At 48.6% G+C, this 25,078-nt stretch overlaps 1 protein-coding gene across 7 annotated transcripts in view; it reads left to right on the forward strand.

Annotated features, from left to right (window-relative positions):
• DLG3 (discs large MAGUK scaffold protein 3) overlaps positions 1-25,078 on the forward strand; it is a 1,834,707-nt gene that overhangs the window by 808,983 nt on the left and 1,000,646 nt on the right. For all 7 annotated transcript variants that reach the window (XM_085608387.1, XM_085608388.1, XM_085608389.1 and 4 more), the window contains one exon: positions 12,642-12,695. In XM_085608387.1, the coding sequence (XP_085464513.1) occupies positions 12,642-12,695 (54 nt within the window). The remainder of the gene's footprint in view (positions 1-12,641; positions 12,696-25,078) is intronic.

A 25,078-nucleotide genomic window follows, 5' to 3' on the forward strand; every position in this document is an offset into this window, starting at 1 on the left:
CCAACACACACACATGCACAGAGGCAGCCAAACGTACGAGTACCCTTGCACATTAACCAGCATACATACAAACACCCGTGCACACAGGACAATGGGCATTTAGCCATACACGGGTAAATAAGCGACCAAAATGAATGGAGGCACCCAGTCACACAGAGAAATAAACACAGAAAGACTCATGTACACAGTCCACAAACAGGCACCCATGACAGACCTGCACGTATACAGACTCCATGCACACAGGTCAGTAGGCATACAGAAACCCTTGCACACACGCACCCTTGAACATATGCCTAGAGACACACACGTTCCAACGCACACACACTAACAGATAGACACCGATGCACACGGATCGTGGTTACCCAAAGGCACCCCAGCGCCAGAACAGTCTATAATATCAACATTTCACCTGTTACCCAAACAATCACCAAGAAGAGGGAAGGATAGGCATAAAAACTGCCATTCACACAGACCACCACACATGTATCCAAGCACAGAGAGCAAGAGATATACAGACACCGATGCACACAGACTAACACACAGGCATTCAAGCACAGAGAACAATAGACATACACACACCGATGCACACAGACTAACACACAGGCATCCAAGCACAGAGAACAACAGATATACAGACACCAATGCACACAGGCATCCAAGCACAGAGAACAACAGATATACAGACACCGATGCACACAGGCATCCAAGCACAGAGAACAACAGATATACAGACACCGATGCACACAGGCATCCAAGCACAGAGAACAACAGATATACAGACACCGATGCACACAGGCATCCAAGCACAGAGAACAACAGATATACAGACACCGATGCACACAGGCATCCAAGCACAGAGAACAACAGATATGCAGAGACCAATGCACACAGGCATCCAAGCACAGAGAACAATAGACACACAGACACCAATGCACACAGGCATCCAAGCACAGAGAACAATAGACACACAGACACCAATGCACACAGGCATCCAAGCACAGAGAACAACAGATATACAGACACCGATGCACACATGTATCCAAGCACAGACAACAACAGATATACAGACACCGATGCACACAGGCATCCAAGCACAGAGAACAACAGATATACAGACACCGATGCACACAGACTAACACAGGCATCCAAGCACAGAGAACAATAGACATACACACACCGATGCACACAGACTAACACACAGGCATCCAAGCACAGAGAACAACAGATATACAGACACCAATGCACACAGGCATCCAAGCACAGAGAACAACAGATATACAGACACCGATGCACACAGGCATCCAAGCACAGAGAACAACAGATATACAGACACCGATGCACACAGGCATCCAAGCACAGAGAACAACAGATATACAGACACCGATGCACACAGGCATCCAAGCACAGAGAACAACAGATATACAGACACCGATGCACACAGGCATCCAAGCACAGAGAACAACAGATATGCAGACACCAATGCACACAGGCATCCAAGCACAGAGAACAATAGACACACAGACACCAATGCACACAGGCATCCAAGCACAGAGAACAATAGACACACAGACACCAATGCACACAGGCATCCAAGCACAGAGAACAACAGATATACAGACACCGATGCACACATGTATCCAAGCACAGACAACAACAGATATACAGACACCGATGCACACAGGCATCCAAGCACAGAGAACAACAGATATACAGACACCGATGCACACAGGCATCCAAGCACAGAGAACAACAGATATACAGACACCGATGCACACAGGCATCCAAGCACAGAGAACAACAGATGTACAGACACCGATGCACACAGGCATCCAAGCACAGAGAACAACAGATATACAGACACCGATGCACACAGGCATCCAAGCACAGAGAACAACAGATATACAGACACCAATGCACACAGGCATCCAAGCATAGAGAACAATAGACACACAGACACCAATGCACACAGGCATCCAAGCACAGAGAACAACAGATATACAGACACCGATGCACACAGGCATCCAAACACAGAGAACAACAGATATACAGACACCAATGCACACAGGCATCCAAGCATAGAGAACAATAGACACACAGACACCAATGCACACAGGCATCCAAGCACAGAGAACAACAGATATACAGACACCGATGCACACAGACCACCACACATGTATCCAAGCACAGAGAACAACAGATATACAGACACCGATGCACACAGGCATCCAAGCACAGAGAACAACAGATATACAGACACCGATGCACACAGACTAACACACAGGCATCCAAGCACAGAGAACAATAGACACACCGACACCAATGCACACAGACTACCACACATGTATCCAAGCACAGAGAACAATAGACACACAGACACCAATGCACACAGACTAACACACAGGCATCCAAGCACAGGGAACAATAGACACACAGACACCGATGCACACAGGCATCCAAGCACAGAGAACAATAGACACACAGACACCAATGCACACAGACTAACACACAGGCATCCAAGCACAGAGAACAATAGACACACCGACACCAATGCACACAGATTAACACACAGGCATCCAAGCACAGAGAACAATAGACATACACACACCGATGCACACAGGCATCCAAGCAGAAAGAGCAATAGACACACAGACACCAATGCACACAGGCTAACACACAGGCATCCAAGCACAGAGAACAATAGACACACAGACACCAATGCACACAGACTAACACACAGGCATCCAAGCACAGGGAACAATAGACACACAGACACCGATGCACACAGGCATCCAAGCACAGAGAACAATAGACACACAGACACCAATGCACACAGACCACCACACATGTATCCAAGCACAGAGAGCAAGAGATATACAGACACCGATGCACACAGACTAACACACAGGCATCCAAGCACAGAGAACAATAGACACACAGACACCAATGCACACAGACTAACACACAGGCATCCAAGCACAGAGAACAATAGACACACAGACACCGATGCACACAGGCATCCAAGCACAGAGAACAATAGACACACCGACACCAATGCACACAGACTAACACACAGGCATCCAAGCACAGAGAACAATAGACACACAGACACCAATGCACACAGACTAACACACAGGCATCCAAGCACAGAGAACAATAGACACACAGACACCGATGCACGCAGGCATCCAAGCCCTGAGAACAATAGACACACAGACACCAATGCACACAGACTAACACACAGGCATCCAAGCACAGAGAACAATAGACACACAGACACCAATGCACACAGACTAACACACAGGCATCCAAGCACAGGGAACAATAGACACACAGACACCGATGCACACAGACTAACACACAGGCATCCAAGCACAGAGAACAACAGATATACAGACACCGATGCACACAGGCATCCAAGCACAGAGAACAATAGACATACACACATCGATGCACACAGACTAACACACAGGCATCCAAGCACAGAGAACAATAGACACACAGACACCGATGCACACAGACTAACACACAGGCATCCAAGCACAGAGAACAATAGACATACACACACCGATGCACACAGGCATCCAAGCAGAGGGAACAATAGACACACAGACACCAATGCACACGGACTAACACACAGGCATCCAAGCACAGAGAACAATAGACACACAGACACCGATGCACACAGGCATCCAAGAACAGATAACAATAGACGCACAGACACCGATGCACACAGACTAACACACAGCTATCCAAGCACAGAGAACAATAGAAACACAGACACTGATGCACACAGACTAACACACAGGCATCCAAGCACAGAGAACAATAGAGACACAGACACCGATGCACACAAACTAACACACAGGCATCCAAGCACAGAGAACAATAGACATACACACACCGATGCACACAGGCATCCAAGCAGAGAGAACAATAGACACACAGACACCAATGCACACGGACTAACACACAGGCATCCAAGCACAGATAACAATAGACGCACAGACACCGATGCACACAGACTAACACACAGCTATCCAAGCACAGAGAACAATAGAAACACAGACACTGATGCACACAGACTAACACACAGGCATCCAAGCACAGAGAACAATAGAGACACAGACACCGATGCACACAAACTAACACACAGGCATCCAAGCACAGAGAACAATTGACACATAGACTTCAAATGCCCAGTAGCAAAATGAAAGCAATAAAACAAACTGGCAAAACAAAGAGGCCCCAGACGCTGCACAGGTCGTGCTTCCACATTACAGGCTAAGCTTGCAGATAAACGTGCATGTGTCTAATGTAAAGTGCCTTCTCAGTGGAGGAAATGCATAAATAAACACAGGCTTTTAGACTAGAGTTAAGTACACTATCCAGCTGCACCTCACAGGATGCAGTAGGGTAGGGAGAGAAAAGAGGACATGGACGCCCACCCGGCTCTAATAGGCTCACCAGTGGCATGTGAGCTGTTGGCCTGGTGGGGCACGCCACTCTTCGATCTCTTACATAAGCGGTTGTTGTGGTCATTAGGATGGCTGGTCCACACAGGCCTGGTGGGGCATGGTACTGTTCGATCTCATACGATAAGCAGTTGTTGTGGTCGGTAGGATAGCTGGTCCAGGTAGGCCTGTTAGAGCATGCTACTCTTTGATCTCCTACGATAAGTGGTAATTGTGGTAATTAGGATGGCTCATCCACGTAGGACTGGTGGGGCATGATATTCTTTGCTCTCATACAATAAGTGGTTGTGGTAATTGGGATGGCTGGTCCAGGTAGGCCTGGAGAAGCAGGCTACTCTTCGATCTTTTACGACATACTTTTTCTATCTCCTATCCCTGGACAACAACATTTTTTGTTTTTGTGGTCTTTGGTCCACATACCATAATTTATACTTTTTTAAAATTAACTTTTAAATCAAGTGATGTCATAAAATCAGTAAAAGCATCAAAGGATTTCTGCAAACTCATGGCTGCCCTGCCAATAACACTGTGTCATATGCGTGTGAAAGCAGGGGGACACGTTTATTACCAATTTTGGGGAAATCAAGCTCCCTTTGTAATAAAAAGGCTCCAGCCCATTTGTATAAATGAAAAATAAAAACGGGGCTAAAATACATCCTTGGCAAACACCCTTCGTGGAGATGATTGGGTGTGTTTTTCCCCCTTACGACCGTATCTTACGGTAACTGAAGTATTCGTATGAAACCTACAGAGAAGGGTTACTAGTGCTTTTTCGACACCCATGTCTTCCATCATGACCACTATTTTTCCCGACTGACAGTATCAAAAGCACTAGATAAGTCCATGAAGGCCAAATTAATAGAGCTTTTCGTGGAATTCACATGCTTGCTGACAATTAGGTACAAATTGAGACATTGGTCAGTTGTGCACAGACCCCTGCTAAAACCATATTGTGTGTCCGGCAAGGCCACTTTAGTGGATGCCCACTCTTATAAGCATGCAAGAAGGACACTGCCCAATACCTTTGCTGTTGCATCGATCAATGATATGAGTCTGTAACACCCCGGATCACTTCTATCACCCTTTTTAAAAACAGGAACTACAATCGCCTCTTTCCATGACAGAGGCAGTAATCCATCAATGGCTGCTTTAAAAATATTTGTTAGTAATGGTGCCCACAAGTTAGGATTCCTCCTAAAATGATCATCTGGGCTGGGGGCTTTCATACAGATGTCCCGTGCAACGGCCACCTCTCCCTCTTGAACTGTAATAGACAAACTGAGCAGTGAGGCGGCGGGTAAGTCATGGGGTATTTCCTGTCGTTCCTCCGCTATCAACCTATGAGAGGGATTAAAAATGCTGGAAAAATGAACTTCCCAGACTTTGCCCAGGTTCAGTTAATCCATTTGTCTCACATCTTCAGTAAACATAAGGCGATGAATGATTTCCCAAAACTTTTTAGAATCTTTAAGGGAACCTGCTCTTTCTAAATCCTCCCGCGTCTCCTTTCCCAGTTCCATCTTCCAGCATTCGATCACCTTTTTAAATGTGCTCCTCATAAGTTTTATTAGCTCGCTGTCATTGGGAGAGGTATGTAGGGCAGTTTTTAGTTCTGTATGAGCTTTGGAGCATTCCGTGTGCACATTCAGGCTGTGAGGTCTGTCGGTAAAGACATGACCTTTACACACATGATAGGCAGGGCACATTTCACTCACCCCGCCTGTCTGGAAGCCCCCTGATTACTGTGCTGGCCTGTCCGCCTCACAGTACACTAGGGGCCACATCTCCGTACCCGCCTGTACCTACCCTGGACGTCTGTTTGTCATTGTAGATTGCGCTTCGCGCTCTCCTGCCTTTCCAGTTCACTGATAGCCTGTCCACTCTGACTGTTAGCCATGGCTCCTGTTCTCCAGCCCATCCAAGTGCCTGTAGGTCTGTCCTGTGCATCCCTGAAAAGGCCTGGGCCATGTCTCGCCTCCCTCCCTCCATCCTTCAGTGTACCTGTAGGTCTGTCCTGTGCATCCCTGATATGGCCCTGGCCATGTCTCCCCTCCCTGCATCCTTCAAGGTACCTGTAGGTCTGTCCTGTGCATCCCTGGTAAGGCCCGGGCCATGTCTCCCCTCCCCCCATGCTTCAACGTATCTGTAGGTCTATCCTGTGCATCCCTGGTAAGGCCTGGGCCATGTCTTCCCTCCCCCTTCCTTCAAGGTACCTGTAGGTCTGTCCTGTGCATCTTTGATAAGACCCGGGTCATGTCTCCCCTCCCTGCATCCTTCAAGGTACCTGTAGGACTGCCCTGTCAACCTCTGTCAAAACCCAGGCTGCGCCTCCCTTCTCTTCCCCTCTAGTTCCTTGTGGGTCTGTCCTGTACACCCCTGACAAGGCCCAGGCCATGGCTCTCTCCTCCCACCTTGCCAGCGGGATTCTCGCTTCCTCTCGCGTGATTACAGTAGAAGATGGCGGATCTGGAATATAGTCCAATCTGGCAGTGCCAGAGTGGCTGCTCTGACAGGTTCGAGTGTGGGATTTGTTTTTGGCTGTTTGAGGGTCTGTTTTATAGTCTGATGGGCCAGCTTCTACAGTTGATTTCCATGATAATAAAACAAACATTGCCTGCCGCAAGCTGAAATGCATGCAGTCTCCCATACCATATAAAACACCTTTAGAAGTACAAAACTGCCATGGTTCGCAAATGTTGGGCCACTTTTTTTAGCTATCAGATTTGCTAACGGGGCCATTTTTATTTTGGTGCCCAGGCCTATTTTCAATCCCATGCCGACAATGCAGAAGAGGCGGGCTTCGTCCAATGAACAGCGGGCGCCAACTGGAGGATGGGGCTAAACGCGCCTCTTGAGCTGGAATCTCATCGCTTTTAATTACAGTGTCGCTCGCAACTATTCATTTTGCGAACAAAAATAGCCTGCCCCCTCCCAACCCTGCCGTTTTCCCTGCCATACAGCAACCCCCACCCCAAGATTTGCTATTCAGCGGGAACACCCTGCGTCTTTCACAGGCGGTGGTACCCTGCTTTGCCATGAAGGACCCAGCCTGGCACCGCGCCTGCCAACCCACAAGTATTGGTACGTCAGTGTGGAATGTCATCCTCGCACCCCCTCAGGGCGCACAGGGTTTAGTTCCAGTTGGGTGAAGAATATTCTTCACTGGACATATTCCAGCAAAATCCAGCCCTGCCATCTTCTCAAAAATATCTACGCAAGGAGGGGTGGGTCCTTAGAGGGGATGGGGCTTTGTGGCTTAGACCCTCCACCACATTTTTTTTTCTATCTGTAACTAAACCGTTTATTGTCCGTGAGGTTTTCTGCGTACTATGGTGCTGAAGAGTTCAGCTTGTAATCCCGTGTTTACTTGAATTCCAGGTGTTCACATGATTTTCTAGAAATTTGTTGAAGTTGTTTGGAAGTGGGTTGACATTGGATGTAGAGGTGGAACCTTTAGGTCGTCTACGGAGAAGACCCTAAAGGATCTGAAGGTTTCTTGTTCTCTTTTGGGTTGACCATGATGCGTTGGTTGGACGCTGAGAAGGGTGAAGGGGTTGGCGGAGCGGTTGGTCCATTTCAGGGGTATGGCAGGTTTACATTGAATGGTTGGTGATGGCGAGAAAACGAGATAGTCGCCATTCAAGTGTGGTTTGGGTGACTTGTTGTATCATGTTGAGTGTGTCAGTGAGAGAGAGGAGAGTGTCTCTTGTGTTTTTTCATGCTTGAGTTGTCTGGAAGATGGAAGCCACCTGGAGAGGTGATATGGGCAAGTTGGATGGATGAGGTAGTGAGAAGCCAGGGAATTTGTCTACAAAGTACTTGTTCTGTCCAAGAAGTCTGTAGGTTAAGTGGAAGAAGGCAGAGTGGGCAGTAGTATGTGAGAAGCTCCAGGGAGTTGAATGTTCCTTGCTTTCCTATGGTGTGGCACCAGGCGAACTTATGAATGACAGCAAGACCCCCTCCCTTGTGACCAGCGTTGTCTGCATGCCGTGCAAGACCCCCTCCCTTGTGACCAGCGTGGTCTGCATGCCGTGCAAGACCCCCTCCCTTGTGACCAGCGTGGTCTGCATGCCGTGCAAGACCCCCTCCCTTGTGACCAGCGTGGTCTGCATGCCGTGCAAGACCCCCTCCCTTGTGACCACAGTGGTCTGCATGCCGTGCAAGACCCCCTCCCTTGTGACCAGAGTGGTCTGCATGCCATGAAGACCCCCTCCCTTGTGACCAGAGTGGTCTGCATGCCTTGCAAGACCCCCTCCCTTGTGACCAGCGTGGTCTGCATGCCGTGCAAGACCCCCTCCCTTGTGACCAGAGTGGTCTGCATGCCTTGCAAAACCCCCTCCCTTGTGACCAGCGTGGTCTGCATGCCGTGCAAGACCCCCTCCCTTGTGACCAAAGTGGTCTGCATGCCGTGCAAGACCCCCTCCCTTGTGACCAGAGTGGTCTGCATGCAGTGCAAGACCCCCTCCCTTGTGACCAGAGTGGTCTGTGTGCCGTGCAAGACCCCCTCCCTTGTGACCAGCGTGGTCTACATGCCGTACAAGACCCTCTCCCTTGTGACCAGCGTGGTCTGCATGCCGTGCAAGACCCCCTCCCTTGTGACCAGAGTGGTCTGCATGCCGTGCAAGACCCCCTCCCTTGTGACCAGCGTGGTCTGCATGCCATGAAGACCCCCTCCCTTGTGACCAGAGTGGTCTGCATGCCTTGCAAGACCCTCTCCCTTGTGACCAGCGTGGTCTGCGTGCCGTGCAAGACCCCCTCCCTTGTGACCAGAGTGGTCTGCATGCCATGCAAGACCCCCTCCCTTGTGACCAGAGTGGTCTGCATGCCGTGCAAGACCCCCTCCCTTGTGACCAGAGTGGGGTGCATGCCGTGCAAGACCCCCTCCCTTGTGACCAGCGTGGTCTGCATGCCGTGCAAGACCCCCTCCCTTGTGACCAGCGTGGTCTGCATGCCGTGCAAGACCCCCTCCCTTGTGACCAGAGTGGTCTGCGTGCCGTGCAAGACCCCCTCCCTTGTTACCAGAGTGGTCTGCGTGCCGTGCAAGACCCTCTCCCTTGTGACCAGAGTGGTCTGCGTGCCGTGCAAGACCCCCTCCCTTGTGACCAGAGTGGTCTGCATGCCGTGCAAGACCCCCTCCCTTGTGACCAGAGTGATCTGCATGCCATGAAGACCCCCTCCCTTGTGAACAGAGTGGTCTGCATGCCGTGCCGGGTTCTCTATCCTGTAGGAAGGAGTGAGGGCGAGGAGTAAGCTGTGTTTCTGTGATGAAGAGTGTGCCAGTGTTGTGATATATGATTAGGTGTGCTGTAACCACATACCAGGTGAGGGAGCATGTAAGATACTCCCATACATGTGCCAATCTTGTCAGAATTGGAATAACTCACAAGCGTGTCACATGTTTGGGGAAAGGAATTAGGGAGGAGTCAGCACAGATTAGATCCCAAGGCAACCTATATGACCTTCTAGAATACTGGCATACTCTCTTTTATCAATATTTATATATATGTACGTATGGGTAAGCCTTACATATATACATACGTGTGGGTAAGCCTTACATATATACATGCGTGTGGGTAAGCCTTACATATATACATGTGTGTGGGTAAGCCTTACATATATACATGCGTGTGGGTAAGCCTTACATATATACATACGTGTGGGTAAGCCTTACATATATACATGCGTGTGGGTAAGCCTTACATATATACATACGTAAGGGTAAGCCTTCCTATTGAATATTTGTCAGGGGTTTCAAAGCTCGTATTTCACAGAAAAGAGGTGGAACTCTGAATTATTTACCACAATACAGAGTGCTAAATTAATTTGCATATTTAGCTTCCCAGATACAGGAAACAGTTAAACAAATCTTGTCACTTTTCTTTCGGTGCTGGTAAGAAACGTTTCACACTCACGGTCCTGCTCTTACAGCACGAATCAGCACACCTGACAACCCCCTCCTCGAAGGCCCCGCCCTGAGGCTAGGATCTGCCAACAGATTCTCCCCAGTGTGTGTGTGAAACCAGGACCCTGGCAGCAGGAAGTCGCCCTGTCCTGCACCGCGCTATATTCCCTCGCCCCCTCCTATGTCTAGTTGAACCAACTCTATAGTGTGAAGGTGCCACAACAGAAAAACACACCATAGAATGCATGGTTTTAATTTTCTTACAATGTTCTTGGAATTTAAAATGTGATTTATAGTAATACACATTGTTAAATAAAGCACATTTAAGCATTTAGTACATTATCATAAAAAAACACATTTCTCAAAACGTTGACAGACATCACTGCAGTCTCAACATTGAAAAGTACACAGATGATGTTGAAATGTTCTAAATGCTCTCAATCTTGCTTAAAAGTACTAAAATTAATAAATCATGTAATATAATAAAATCCACACTGAGCAATGTGTAATATGGTCGTATAGTGCAGTCTCGGGGCTCCGGTGATATGTATAAACCACTCTGCCTCCAGCCTCATGGTTTGTAAATGTCACCAGAAACCCTTGCTGACAATATTGGACCATATATGTTGGATGGGAATGTGGCAATGTCCCGTGCATGGCACACAGATGTGTTCCTCTATCCTATGTGCCGACTGCATCTATATATGTATATGATTTTTTCTCTAGCCCCTAGTGTCACGCTTGCCTAGCGGTGTGTGGAGGCCTAGGCCCATCATTGACCGTGCGAGGCTCAGGACCTGACCTGTGACCTGGGGGGCACACCAAGAGTGCCCTCACAGTGGGCAACAGTCCCTGCCCTGGGTATAGCACACGAGGCTGTAGTGGCAGCAGACTACATTTTGAGATTACTAGTGTGACCAGACTTTCTTATATGAATTTGTGAGGGTGGCTAACTGACCCTCCTGTGTAACTTTCTGCTCTTATGTGAATGCCTGGAACCTTGGGCTGGTATTTTGCATGTATGTCATGCGCATGTGTCGTTTGCGTGTACTATGGCTACAGTGTGAGGGCTGTAGCCTCCACGGTCAATGATGGGCCTAGGCCTCCACACACCCGCTAGGCAAAAAGCATCCCACTGGTTCCAGCACTTGGACTGTGTGCGTAAGTCCACGTGCTGACACCAGTGGGATGCTTTTTGGATGTCCCTGGTTGGCCACGACACAAGACCGAGGATGAGGGCAGCTTCTCCAGACAATGCAGGTGCGTCATCTGCACCGGGTACCCTCAGGGAGGCGCTCAAGGTGCTGACGTGCGGAGCATAGAGAGGGGACCATCCTTAGAAACCCCATGAAGACTTCTGTTAGAAAGGGGCTGCCGATCCCCGCTGCCACTGCTGCAAAGTCTGCGCAACCCTGTCTGAATCTGTGAGCGCAGGGCAGCCCACACCCCCAATCACTGGAGTGCGCAGATGCCACCCCATCCCTGCAGTGCACAGATGTCATCCACCCTCCCCCCCCCCCCATCACTGGAGCGCACAGACGACCCCACCTCCCCGCCATCACTGGAACGAACAGAGGACACACCCCTATCACTGGAGTGCACAGATGACCCCCCCCCCCACCACCACCACTGGAGTGCTCATATGTCACCTCCCCCATCACTGGAGTGCACAGATGACACCCCCCTGCAGTAGGAGGCAGTGGGAGGCAGTGGGGTAGTGGGAGACTGAATGAGTACTGGGGTCAGTAGGAGGCAGTGGGAGGCAGTAGGTGGTACTGGGGGCAGTAGGAGGCAGTGGGAGGCAGTGGGGGTAGTGGAAGGCTGTAGGAGTAGTGGGGTCAGTAGGAGGCAGAGGGAGGCTGTAGGAGGTACTGAGGGCAGTAGGAGGCAGTGGGAGGCAGTGGGGGTAGTGGGAGGCAGTAGGAGTTTCTGGGGGCAGTGGGAGGCAGTATGAGGTGGTGGGGTCAGTAGGAGGCAGTGGGAGACCCCAGGAGGCAGTGCAGGTGAACCACACATCTCACTGTATGAACAGAAGCGGCTACTCACTGATCACCTACTAACATTTCATCCATGCCTACGTCTGACTCGCCCAAGGACACGGATTAGAGAATCGAGCATGCCACATTTTATATTCTATTGTTTTATTTGAAATTTATATTCATTTAAATGTATGTGCTTGTTTATTTTGCGACTTTTGAATAAAACCGCTTTTGAATAAAATATTAAACTGCTTTTGCTGACAGACTCTCCTGTCTTCTTCCTCTCAGGCAAATCCAGCGCCTATTCTCGTCAACACGGACTGTTTGGATCCGGGCCCTTCTGTGAGTATGAGAACCTCTGTATATTCATCACCGCTTCCCTCACTTCTGGTACCTTATCCCATGCATGCCTTCTCCCTTACATCTGGACCCTGATCCCATGCGTGCCTTCTCCCTTACATCTGGACCCTGATCCCATGCGTGCCTTCTCCCTCACTTCTGGACCCTAATCCCACGCATGCCTTCTCCCTTACTTCTGGATCCCAATCCCATGCATGCCTTCTCCCTTACATCTGGACCCTGATCCCATGCGTGCCTTGTCCCTCACTTCTGGACCCTAATCCCACGCATGCCTTCTCCCTCACTTCTGGACCCTAATCCCACGCATGCCTTCTCCCTTACTTCTGGATCCCAATCCCATGCATGCCTTCTCCCTTACATTTGGACCCTGATCCCATGCGTGCCTTCTCCCTCACTTATGGACCCTAATCCCACGCATGCCTTCTCCCTTACTTCTGGATCCCAATCCCATGCATGCCTTCTCCCTTACATTTGGACCCTGATCCCATGCGTGCCTTCTCCCTCACTTATGGACCCTAATCCCACACATGCCTTCTCCCTTACTTCTGGACCCCAATCCAATGCGTGCCTTCTCCCTCACTTCTGGACCCTAATCCCACACATGCCTTCTCCCTTACTTCTGGATCCCAATCCCATGCATGCCTTCTCCCTTACATCTGGACCCCAATCCCATGTGTGCCTTCTCCCTCACTTCTGGACCCTAATCCCCTGTGTGCTTTCTCCCTTACTTCTGGACCCCAATCCCATGTGTGCCTTCTCCCTTACATCTGGACCTCAATCCCATGTGTACCTTCTCCCTTACATCTGGACCCCATCCCATGTGTACCTTCTCCCTTACATCTGGGCCCTAATCCCATGTGTGCCACCTCCCTCACCTCTGGACCCCAATCCCATGTGTGCCTTCTCCCTCACTTCTGGACTCTAATCCCATGCGTGCCTTCTCCCTTACTTCTGGACCCCAGTCCCATGTGTGCCTTTTCCCTCACTTCTGGACCCTAATCCCATGCGTGCCTTCTCCCTTACATCTGGACACTGATCCCATGTGTGCCTCCTCCCTTACTTTTGGACCCTAATCCCATGCGTGCCTTCTCCCTTACATCTGGACCCCTGATCCCATGTGTGCCTCCTCCCTTACTTCCAGACCCTAATCCCACGCATGCCTTCTTCCTTACATCTGGACCCCAATCCCATGTGTGCCTTCTCCCTTACTTCTGGACCCTAATCCCATGCGTGCCTTCTCCCTAACATCTGGACCCTGATCCCATGTGTGCCTCCTCCCTTACTTTTGGACCCTAATCCCATGCGTGCCTTCTCCCTTACATCTGGACCCTGATCCCATGTGTGCCTCCTCCCTTACTTCCGGACCCTAATCCCACGCATGCCTTCTTCCTTACATCTGGACCCCAATCCCATGTGTGCCTTCTTCCTTGATTCTGGACTCTGATCCCATGTGTGCCTCCTCCCTTACTTTTGGACCCTAATCCCATGCGTGCCTTCTCCCTTACATCTGGACCCTGATCCCATGTGTGCCTCCTCCCTTACTTCCGGACCCTAATCCCACGCATGCCTTCTTCCTTACATCTGGACCCCAATCCCATGTGTGCCTTCTCCCTTACTTCTGGACCCTAATCCCATGCGTGCCTTCTCCCTTACATCTGGACCCTGATCCCATGTGTGCCTCCTCCCTTACTTCCGGACCCTAATCCCACGCATGCCTTCTTCCTTACATCTGGACCCCAATCCCATGTGTGCCTTCTTCCTTGATTCTGGACTCTGATCCCATGTGTGCCTACTCCCTCACTTCTGGACAATGATCCCATGTGTGCCGTCTCCCTCATTCTCCATCCGCCATCCCATGTGTGCTGCCTCCTTTCTCTTCTAGGGGATACTCATCAATAGTCATAAGCAGGGAATTATCCCCGCCCACGTGCGGGATCCCAGAGCATATAGCAATATATATATATATATACACATATATGTACATACATATACAGGTGTATGCTCAGACCATAAAGCATTTGCTATCTCTGACGTCATGCGCCCAACCATATAGGTGCCAATTCCGATCCGGTAAAAAAATTCCCCGTCCGACTCGTATCCGGATTTTTTTCCGTCCGAATCGTCAAAGTAGCGTACAAACTGCCAAGTACGATTCGAACGGAAAAAAGTCCATACGAATCGCATTGGGAAGATTTCCCCACACGTCCTCGGGTCGGGAAAAGTCACCGACACGTCCCCGGGCGAGAAACCCACCGTGCGGAAAAATAAAGTCCGACTGCGCAAGTACGATCCCTCCCGTCCTCCCCATTTCACAACCGTACGCAAAAAACACCGTCCGAACCGAACTCCCATAGCAACCATGGAGACATGTGCCCGCATACGCGCCGAACACCCCACCACCCCCCGCCCGCGTATGTACGCCCCGAACCCCCACCCGTGTATGTACGCACCGAACCACCAGCCGTGTATGTACGCACCAAACCCCCCCCCAGCCCTGTATGTACGCACCGAACCACCAGCCGTGTATGTACGCCCCCGAACCCCCCCCCAGCCGTGTATGTACGCACCGAACCACCAGCCGTGTATGTACGCACCAAACACCCACCCGTGTATGTACGCACCAAACACCCACCCGTGTATGTACGCCCCCGAACCCCCCCCCAGCCGTGTATGTACGCACCGAACCACCAGCCGTGTATGTACGCCCCCGAACCCCCCCCCAGCCGTGTATGTACGCACCGAACCACCAGCCGTGTATGTACGCACCAAACACCCACCCGTGTATGTACGCCCCCGAACCCCCCCCCAGCCGTGTATGTACGCACCGAACCACCAGCCGTGTATGTACGCACCAAACACGGGTGGGGGTTCGGGGCGTACATACACGGGTGGTGGTTCGGTGCGTACATACACGGCTGGGGGTTCGGGGCGTACATACCAGGGTGGGGTGGGGGTTCGGGGCGTACATGCACGGGTGGCGCTTGGGTGCGTACATACACGGGTGGGGGTTCGGGGCGTACATACCAGGGTGGGGTGGGGGTTCGGGGCGTACATACACGGGTGGCGCTTGGGTGCGTACATACACGGGTGGCGGTTCGGGGCGTACATACACGGGTGGGGGTTCGGGGCGTACATACACGGGTGGGGGTTCGGGGCGTACATACACGAGTGGGGGTTCGGGGCGTACATGCACGGGTGGGGGTACGGGCCGTACTTCCACGGGTGGGGGTACGGTCCGTACATACCCCTGCCCACGCTCTGCGTGCCTGGGTACGGGCCGTACCCATGCCTTTGGTGTGTGGGTACGGTGCGTCCCACCATTGTTGCGGGCCGTGGGGTCCGCACCGTACACAGGCCTTGGGGGCGTGGCTACGGGTCGTACCACGCGTACCCCTACATGACCCCAGCAATGCTGGTACGAGCTGTACCAAGGCCTTTCTGACGTGGGTACGGGCCGTACCGCTATTGTTGGAGTGACGTAGGGGGACGCGTGGTACGTTCCGTACCCACGCTCTTGCGGCCTGGGTAGGGTACGTACCGGTTCGCGTGACCATCCACTTCCGTTGTGGCGGACGCTTGCGTTGCTGGCCTTGCCCCCACCCCCTGGAAGTGACCAGGCCCTGATGGTCAGGTATGTCCAGGCCATGTGTGATTTGGTACCATGTGTTGGTGTTGTGTGTCCTGCCCCTGCCCCCCCCTTTGCCCCTGGTTGTTGTGCTGACCTTCTGCGGCGTCTGCGTCGGTTCCTGTACGCCAGGTGGACTGCTAGGAGGGCAGGGATGGCACGTAGGTTCGGGTCCATGTCTGTTCGTCGCGTCCAGCTGCTCCTTGCGTGTGTCGTCCTGATTTCCCGGCAGTTTTTGGCAGCCGGTAAATATTTTCCGTGCGGGATGACGTCGGTTCGAATCGTACTTCCTGGTTCGTGAAACGTAGGCTGGATGCGTACCGACGTCACGTCGGCTCCTTTCAGGATCGGAATTGTGTTTAGTTTCTGTTCGGTCGGTGTTTTGTTCGAATCGTACGGAAATGGTGTTTCCGTATGAATCGTACTTGCATTTTCGGATGGATTTCGCACCGGGTACGAGTCGGACGGAGAAAAGGCTCCGTCCGACGGTTCGTACCCGGTTTTTACCGGATCGGAATTGGCACCTTAATAGGGCAAGATGCAAAGGTTTGGACAAAATACTTTCACTAGAGTTACTATGACAGGGCTGCCGTGAGTGTCAGTGAGAGCGTGGTCTTTAGGAATGTAGGAATATGTGTGCGAATGAATGGGTTGTATGTGTATGGTTGACTGGGAGACTGTGCTATATGTACTTTAAGGCACAGTACATACCTTTCACCATATATGGCACCATGTATAACACCAATGGGAGACATTTAAAGTGCAGAAAAATGTTCAGAATATGGAACATTTTTCTGCACTTGAAATTTCTCCAAATTAAAATAATGGCTGTATTTTTCACTTAAAAATATGACACAGTGTCAAGAAAATTAAACTGAATGTTAACTTTGTTTATATGGATTCCATAAAACTCATCATTTAAGATTTCTCCCATTTCCAAGTGTCACATTTACAAACACCAAGCATCTTGCTCCCAGTGGCCTGTAGACACGTTGCCATATTTTTAACAGAAAAATACATTTGTTTAAATGGTATGAATTTTAAGAGAATAAACAGGCTTCATAAAACATTAAGGCATATTTGGCTTAATTGAAAGCAGAGAGAGAAATTAATAGTTAATGTTTTACATAAAAAGTTTTTTTTACTTTAAATTTCTCCCATTTGAAAAAAAAGACTATTTTTCGGTTATGAATATGGCTCAGTGTCTACTGACCAGCGGGACCAAAAGGTGTGCTGCTTGTAAATCCGACATTTTGAAATGGGAGAAAATTAAAATGAAGAGTTAATAATTAGGGTAGCTTTTCATTTTAATTTTCTCCCATTTAAAAGCATTCAGGAACATAATTCTGTTCACATGCTCCAATATTGAGTCCACAAGGAAATGCTTCAGTTCTTCACCTCTGAGCCCCAGCCCGGGTCATAAATCTGTCTGAGCACTGCTCATTATCAGGCCCTGCTATCTGCAGCCCGATGATAATATGTAAAGTAAACACAGGCTTCCCTTAACACTAAAAGAAAAATGTGCTCCTGTGTGTGAATACAGAGGTGCAGAGACAGAATATCGATGCACCAATGTCGACTTACACAAATATCGAGGTAAAAATACCGTGGGTCAGAAATATCGACAGACAAATTCTCGTGGTCAAGAATATTGATTTTACGTAAGTAATATCGATGTTTAAAATATCGAAGTGTTTTACATCATTTGCAAGAATGTAGTTGAAAATATCGATTTTTTATTAATGTTATGTATTTTAATATACATTTTATATGTATGTGATGTATGTTTTTGTATAAGAATTGTTTGTATTTTTATTATATGTGTTAAAATTTACATGGTTATTAAAAGAAATCTTTGAATTTTGCGTTTTTAGTTCCATAGAGGTTTGTGGGTTTATAGGCGAATAGGGTGGTAAGTAATTTAATTATATAAAATGTATTGATTATTTTTAGTAGTTAATACATTTTTTTATTTGAATTTTGTGTTTTAAGTTTTGTAGCGTGTTCTGGGTTTATAGGGGAATAGGGTGGGAAGTGATTTAATTATATTACATTTATTGAATATTTTTTATTTACTAACATTTGTTTAATTGAGATGTTATAGTGTTAAAAGTGGTAAGTAATTTATTAAGAAAAAACTAATAATTTGTTAATTCATTTTAATTAGTTGGCAATTAGTTATGGTAATTGTGTAATTCATTTTAGGTGTGTGTTGTGGGGTTTATAGGTGTAAATAGTGGGAAGGGTGGGAAGTAATTTATTTTAAATTGATGAATTAATAATTAGTTGTTAATTAATTTTAAATAATTAATTAGTAATTAATTATGGTCTTTGTGTAATTACTTCAAGGTGAGTGTTCTGGTGTTTTTTTGGTGTAAATGGTAGGAAGTGTGGGAAGTAATTTATTTTTAATTGATGAATTAATAATTAGTTGTTAATGAAATTTAATTAAATAATTAGTAATTAGTTATGGTAATTGTGTAATACATTTTAAGTGTGTGTTGTGGTGTTTATAGGTGTAAATGGTGGGAAAGGTGGGAAGTAATTTATTTTTAATTGATGAATTAATAATTAGTTGTCAATTAATTTTAATTAAATAATTATTAATTAATTTTGGTAATTGTGTAATTAATTTTAGCTGTGTGTTGTGCTGTTTCTAGGTGTAAATGGTGGGAAGGATGGGAAGTAATTTATTTTTAATTGATGAATTAATAATTAGTTGTCAATTAATTATGGTAATTTTGTAATACAATTGTGATGTGTGTTGTGGATATTATAGTGATAAAGCATGTGTATTCAATGAATGTTTATTATCATTTTTAGTAATACTATTTTTTAATTGATTATTAATTATGTTAATTATGGAAATACATTTAAATAAAACTTTGAAGTGTTTTTTATTGGTGTTGTGCTATAGGGTAGGTAATAAAATAACATTTATATTTTAAATATTTTTTCCGTTTGTTAATATTTGCTTCTTTAAAAAAATTATTGTTTATACATGTATTATTAATTTATTTTATATATTATTTGTAGCTTTTTGTTATGTGTAACTTATATTATAATGTGTTCTTTTTATATGTTTAATATATTTAATCGTATATTTTTTTAATATTGTTTGTTTATTTTTTTGATTTTTTACATTTTTTCTATTGTTTAAATGTTATTAGTAATTTTTGTTTCTCCGCTATCCAATACTTATCCTGCTGTTGCACTCACTGGAGAAGTGTGGCTCAGGGGTTAGAGCGGCAGACCCGGAAGTTGAGATCAGTCCTGGACCAGGGTTCAATTACCCGCCTCGGTGGGTCTTGGGCTAAAAATTCCACGGACTTGATAATTCTCGCCCCGGTGCCTCCTCGACTCATGGGTTCACACTCTGCGACTCTGGGCAATAGCTTGCTTAATCTCCACAACGGCCCCTCGCAGCGGGATGCCTGACTTTCACCTTATACCAGGACGGGTTCCCTAAGCAAGCGCCGGGAAACCCACTGCGGGTAGCTGTGCGCTATATAAGCTCAACTACATTTACTGGAGTGGGAATAGTAATTTTTACCCTTCTGCTATCCAATACTTTTCCTACTGTTCTACTCACTGGAGTGGGAATAGTAATTTATGCCCCTCCGCTATCCAGCCTTTTCTCTATTGGTGCACTCATTGGAGTGGGAATAGTAATTTTTACCCCTCCGCTATCCAACATTTTCCCTCCTGTTGCACTCACTGGAGTTGGAATAGTAAATTTAATTCCTCCGCTATCCAACACTTACCCTACTTTTGCACTCACTGGAATGGGAATAGTAATTTTTACCCCTCCGCTATCCAACACTTTCCCTACTGTTGCACTTACTGGAGTGGGAATAGTAATTTTTACCCCTCCGCTAGCCAACATTTTCCCTACTGTTGCACTCACTGGAATGGGAATAGTAATTTTTACCCCTCCGCTATCTAACACTTTCCCTACTGTTGCACTCTTTGGAGTGGGAATAGTAATTTTTGCCCTTTCGCCATCCAACACTTTCCCTACTGTTGCACTCACTGGAGTTGAAATAGTACATTCAATTATTCAGCTAACCAACATTTTCTTACAGTTGCATATATTGTATTGCGAAATGTACGCTTTATTTTTTTTATAACAATTCAGGGGCCCATTAGGATGGCGGGCGGAACGCCCCTGCTGCCAGACGGTAGGCACGGCCGGCAGGGGCAATCCGCCCGCCATCCTTCCAAGAATGACCCCCGCCACATTAGGATGGCTGGGGGGTCCGCGGCGGACGGGAAGGACGTCTGCCACTTTTCTGACGGTCGACTGGTCGACCGGCAGGAAAAGGGCCTTGATATGCAGACACCGCCATCCATATCATGATGCAGGCGGAGAGCAGCCTTTCCATTGTGGCGTTGCCACCATTGAAAGGCATGTGGTGTTCGCTGACGGGCCCCCCAGGATGTTGGGGGTGCACATGGGGGGTACCTAGGGTACCCCCCTGCATTTGCATCCACAAGGCGGCAGGCACCACGCGGTGCCTGTCATGTTGTGCATGCAAATGCACTACATGCATTCTTCACATTGCGGCGGGTGCTTCTTACAGCACCGCCCGCCACGATGTAAAAACTGCGGGATGCGCTCACATGTGTGGCGGGCACATCCTAATTTGAATGGCGGAACCGCCGCACCTATGGCGGGCGGGCCCTTTTGCCATTGCGGTGGCAGGCAGGCGGACTTTGTAATACCATCGTAATGGACCCCTTAATGTTTTAATTTATTATAGATTTTTTTTATTTTCAGTTATTGATATATATAAATATGTTATTTTTATATCATTTTAAAGTTAAAAAAATAAAGATAATAGTTAAATATATGTATATGTATAAATTATTATGTGTGTTTGTTTATATTTTTTATTAGGATTATTTGTTATATTTAGTTACAATGTATATTAAATTTAATTAATTTTGTTGAAAGTAATATTAATATTAAATATATTTAATATATTTTCTTTTATTTTATATATATTTTGTAATCAATATTTTTTACATCTATATTTTTTACTTCGATATTTTTGATGCAATATTTTTGTACTTACCTGTTTAAGTATATGGAGTCGATATTTTTGCATTCTATATTTTTACATCGATTTTTTTACTTCTATATTTTTAACTTTGATATTTTGTCAGTGAACCATCAGGACACACTGGTTGGAGACACCTGGTAGGATATGTGGAAAGTGAAACCAGTTTGGTTGTGAGGAAAGAAAAACTGAAGTGATCTTTCCCTTTCCAAACTTCACAGATTCTGAGCACTGCTGTCATCTTACACAAGCTGATGAGTGTCTGACGGAGCTGCAGCTGCAGGTCAGCTCCAGACTGATGAGCGAGGACTCAATGCCTTCCCCTCCCCCTTAATGAACTTAGGTCTCTATTAGGATGGCGGTCGGAAAATCTCCCTGACTACCATGGTAGGGGGAAAAGATCGCGCGCAAGGACCGTGGCATAACCGCCGGTCCAATTAGGATGCTCCGCAGTCGGAATCCGACCGCGGCGGTCGGATTCTGGTGATTAACATTGCGGCGGTCGCTGGTGCCAGCAGCACCGCTGCAATGTCAAAAAGAGCTTGTCTTGCATATCCCTGCTCTGCGTGGCATGCACTGCACAGTGCCTGCCACCTGGTACAGGGACATGGTATCCCCCCAGTGCACCCACACCCCCCCAACACATTGGGAGCCCTCAATGCGCCCCCAGAACATGTCTCCGCATGCCTTTCCATGGCGGTTCCACCGCAGTGGAAAGGCTGGCTACCGCAGGCATCATAATCATGCCGGCGGTGCTTGGCCCTGATCCGCAACAATTGTAGCGGTCCAGCTCCGCACACCCCAGGCAAGCTGGCGACTGCAACCGGCGGAAAAGTGGCGGGCGGAAAATTACACCGCGGCGGTCACGACCGCGATGCTAATCGGACCGGCAGCTTTCCGGGTTTCGATGGCGGGCGGATGGCCACCACCCTAATAGACCCCTTAGTGTCCAAATTGTTTGTTAAGCGCGACTACTCACCGGAAGGGTCTCAAGGCGCTGGGGGGTGGGGAGATCGCAGGTTCCAGTCCATCAAGGAGGGGTCTGTTGAAGAGCCAGGTTTTGAGGTTTCTTGCGAAGATTGGGAGCGATGTTATCTGTCTGAGGTGGAGCGGAAGGTCGTTGCAGGCTACGGCCGCGCGGAAGGAGAAGGAGCGACCTCCTGAACTGGTCTTTCTGGTGCGGGGGACCACGGCGTCGGAGAGCTGGGCTGATCGTAGGGTCCTTTGGGGTGCGTGGAATTTGAGTCGGCTGTTTAGGTATGCTGGTCCGGTGCCGTGGAGGGCCTTGTGAGCGTGGGTTAGCATCTTGAAGGTGACTCTAGCCTCGATGGGGAGCCAGTGGATTGTGTGCAGGTACTGGGAGATGTGGCAGTTTCTTGGCAGGTTGAGGACCAGTTTTGCGGCTGCGTTTTGGCTGTTCTGTAGCTTGCGGGTGAGGTTTTTGTTAATTACGGCATAGAGTGCGTTGCCATAGTCAAGTCTGCTGGTGACCAGAGTGTGAGTGATGGTCTTTCTGTGTTCTAGGGGGATCCATTTGAAGGTCTTACGTAGGAGGCGGAGGGTGTGGAAGCAGGAGGACGAGACAGAGTTGATCTGGTGTTCCATTTTGAGCTCTGAGCCCAGGATGATTCCCAGGTTGCGTGCGTGGTCCGTGGGGGTGGGCGGGCTTTCAAGGGCGGGTGGCCACCAGGTGTTGTTCCAGGCATTGGGTTTGGGCCCATGATGAGTACTTCCCTTTTGTTGGTGTTCAGTTGTAGGCAGCTGTTTTTCATTCATTTGGCGACGGCTTCCATGCCTTCTCGAAAGTTGTGTCTGGCGGTGTTGGGTTCGTTGGATAGGGAGACGATGAGTTGGGTGTCGTCTGCGTATGACACAATGTTGAGTCCATAGGTTCTGACGATGAGGGTGAGCGGAGCCATGTAGACGTTGAAGAGCGTAGGGCTGAGGGAGGACCCCTGGGGCACTCCGCAGGTGGTAGGTGTAGGGTCCGAGAGGAAAGGGGAGAGTCTGACCCACTGCGTTCTGCCGGAGAGGAAGGAGAGGATCCAGTCGAGGGCCTTGTCTTGGATCCCTGCATCGTGGAGTCTGCGTATTAGGGTGCGGTGAGAGACTGTGTCGAACGCCGCTGAGAGGTCGAGGAGGATGAGGGCTGCTGTTTCTCCTTTGCCCAGTAAGGTACGGATGTCGTCTGTTGCGGCGAAGAGGGCGGTTTCCGTACTGTGGTTTTTTCTGAAGCCGGATTGGGAGGAGTCGAGGATGTTGTGCTCTTCGATGAATGGGGCGAGTCTCGATAACAACCCTGTGAGGAGCACGGGGAAATTACCTGTTTTTGTTGTTCCTGTGGTCCCTGGCCGAGGCGCCTTAGAATCCCTGGGCTCACCGCCGGTCTCCCCCGCCGCCTGCAGCCCCGTGACACCTGAGGGCGCGGCCGCTGTGTGGGGAGACTACACTACCCAGGAGCCTTTGCGGCCGGACGCCGTACACCGCCAGCTCGCGCTCAGTGGCGCTTAAATTCAAACCTGGTCTCCCGCCTCGCGGGACGCGCGCGGGCGGCGCCGGGAGAAGCCCGGGACAAGGGCGGGGCCGTCTGCGGCCGTCCGAGGCCAGAGGAGGCCGGGCTGGGCCATCCCTATTGGTTCGTCTGTTCAAGCCGGGCATCGTTCCACCTCTTCTGATAGACTTCTACGAACACTAAGTTAAGTCTGTGAGTGGCGCGTAGATTCCATATTGTTAGTTGCATGAGGCACCACAGCTGGGGGCATAACATTTCGTCCTGCTTTGTAACGTATTGCTGCAGCCACCGCTTGTGAGTCACAGCGTAGGTCAATTCCTCACTGCAGTGGGCAAGTTAGCATTTGGTGGTCTTTCGCTCCCGGGTCAGCCTCAAATTGTCAGTTTGAGATTATGGGGAAAACTAAAAAAACACCAATCAAACCTGGGACAGGAGTTAGGGGTACATTAGATGCATTTATCACACGGGCGGAATCACTGCTGACACATGAGATACAATTGACGGAGCGTAGATTGTCCCTTGATTCCTTACTGGCACAGAAACGCTCCTCATTGGGGACAATAGCGGAATGTGTCACACCGGGGACGAGCACAGCGGCAGGTCAGGGTCCCTCTCTGTCTAGTAAAACTCAGGGTGTCACATTAGCACAAGTTCATAGAAATAGCCAAAGTGACGGTGGTGATGAGCTACCGTCAGTGGGGGGTCCCGTGGTAGAACCGGAGGTTAGCGGACCCGGGGGGGGCACAGGCGGATGTCCAAGAACAAAATGAGATTACTCCCGGGGGCGAGAGGGAGCTTAACGCCCTAGTGGAGAAAGAAAGGGTAGTAGTTACCCGATCAAAAAAAGCCTTAATAACGCCAGACCCCGCACCAGAAAGTGCCACTATTGTGAGTTTGAAGTCCTCAATCAGGCCACAGAACAAGGGGACAAGTAAAAATAAAAATGATCCAAATACAAAAAAAGGTGGTTCTAAAATAGACCCTATAATAGTTGAGGACGAAAGCAATAGGTCAGCTTGCTCACAAGGTCATATCAGCTCCCCTGCAAACAGAATGGACTGGTCACAGGAGATAATGAAAACACTCGATTCCAAGTTGGAAGCCCTTTTTCTTAAACACTTGGCCCCCCTGGTAGCAGATATAAAGAAAATAGAGGAAAAGGTCA

Source organism: Triturus cristatus, chromosome 5_2 (genome assembly GCF_964204655.1).
Source record: "Triturus cristatus chromosome 5_2, aTriCri1.1, whole genome shotgun sequence".
Taxonomy (NCBI): domain Eukaryota; kingdom Metazoa; phylum Chordata; class Amphibia; order Caudata; family Salamandridae; genus Triturus; species Triturus cristatus.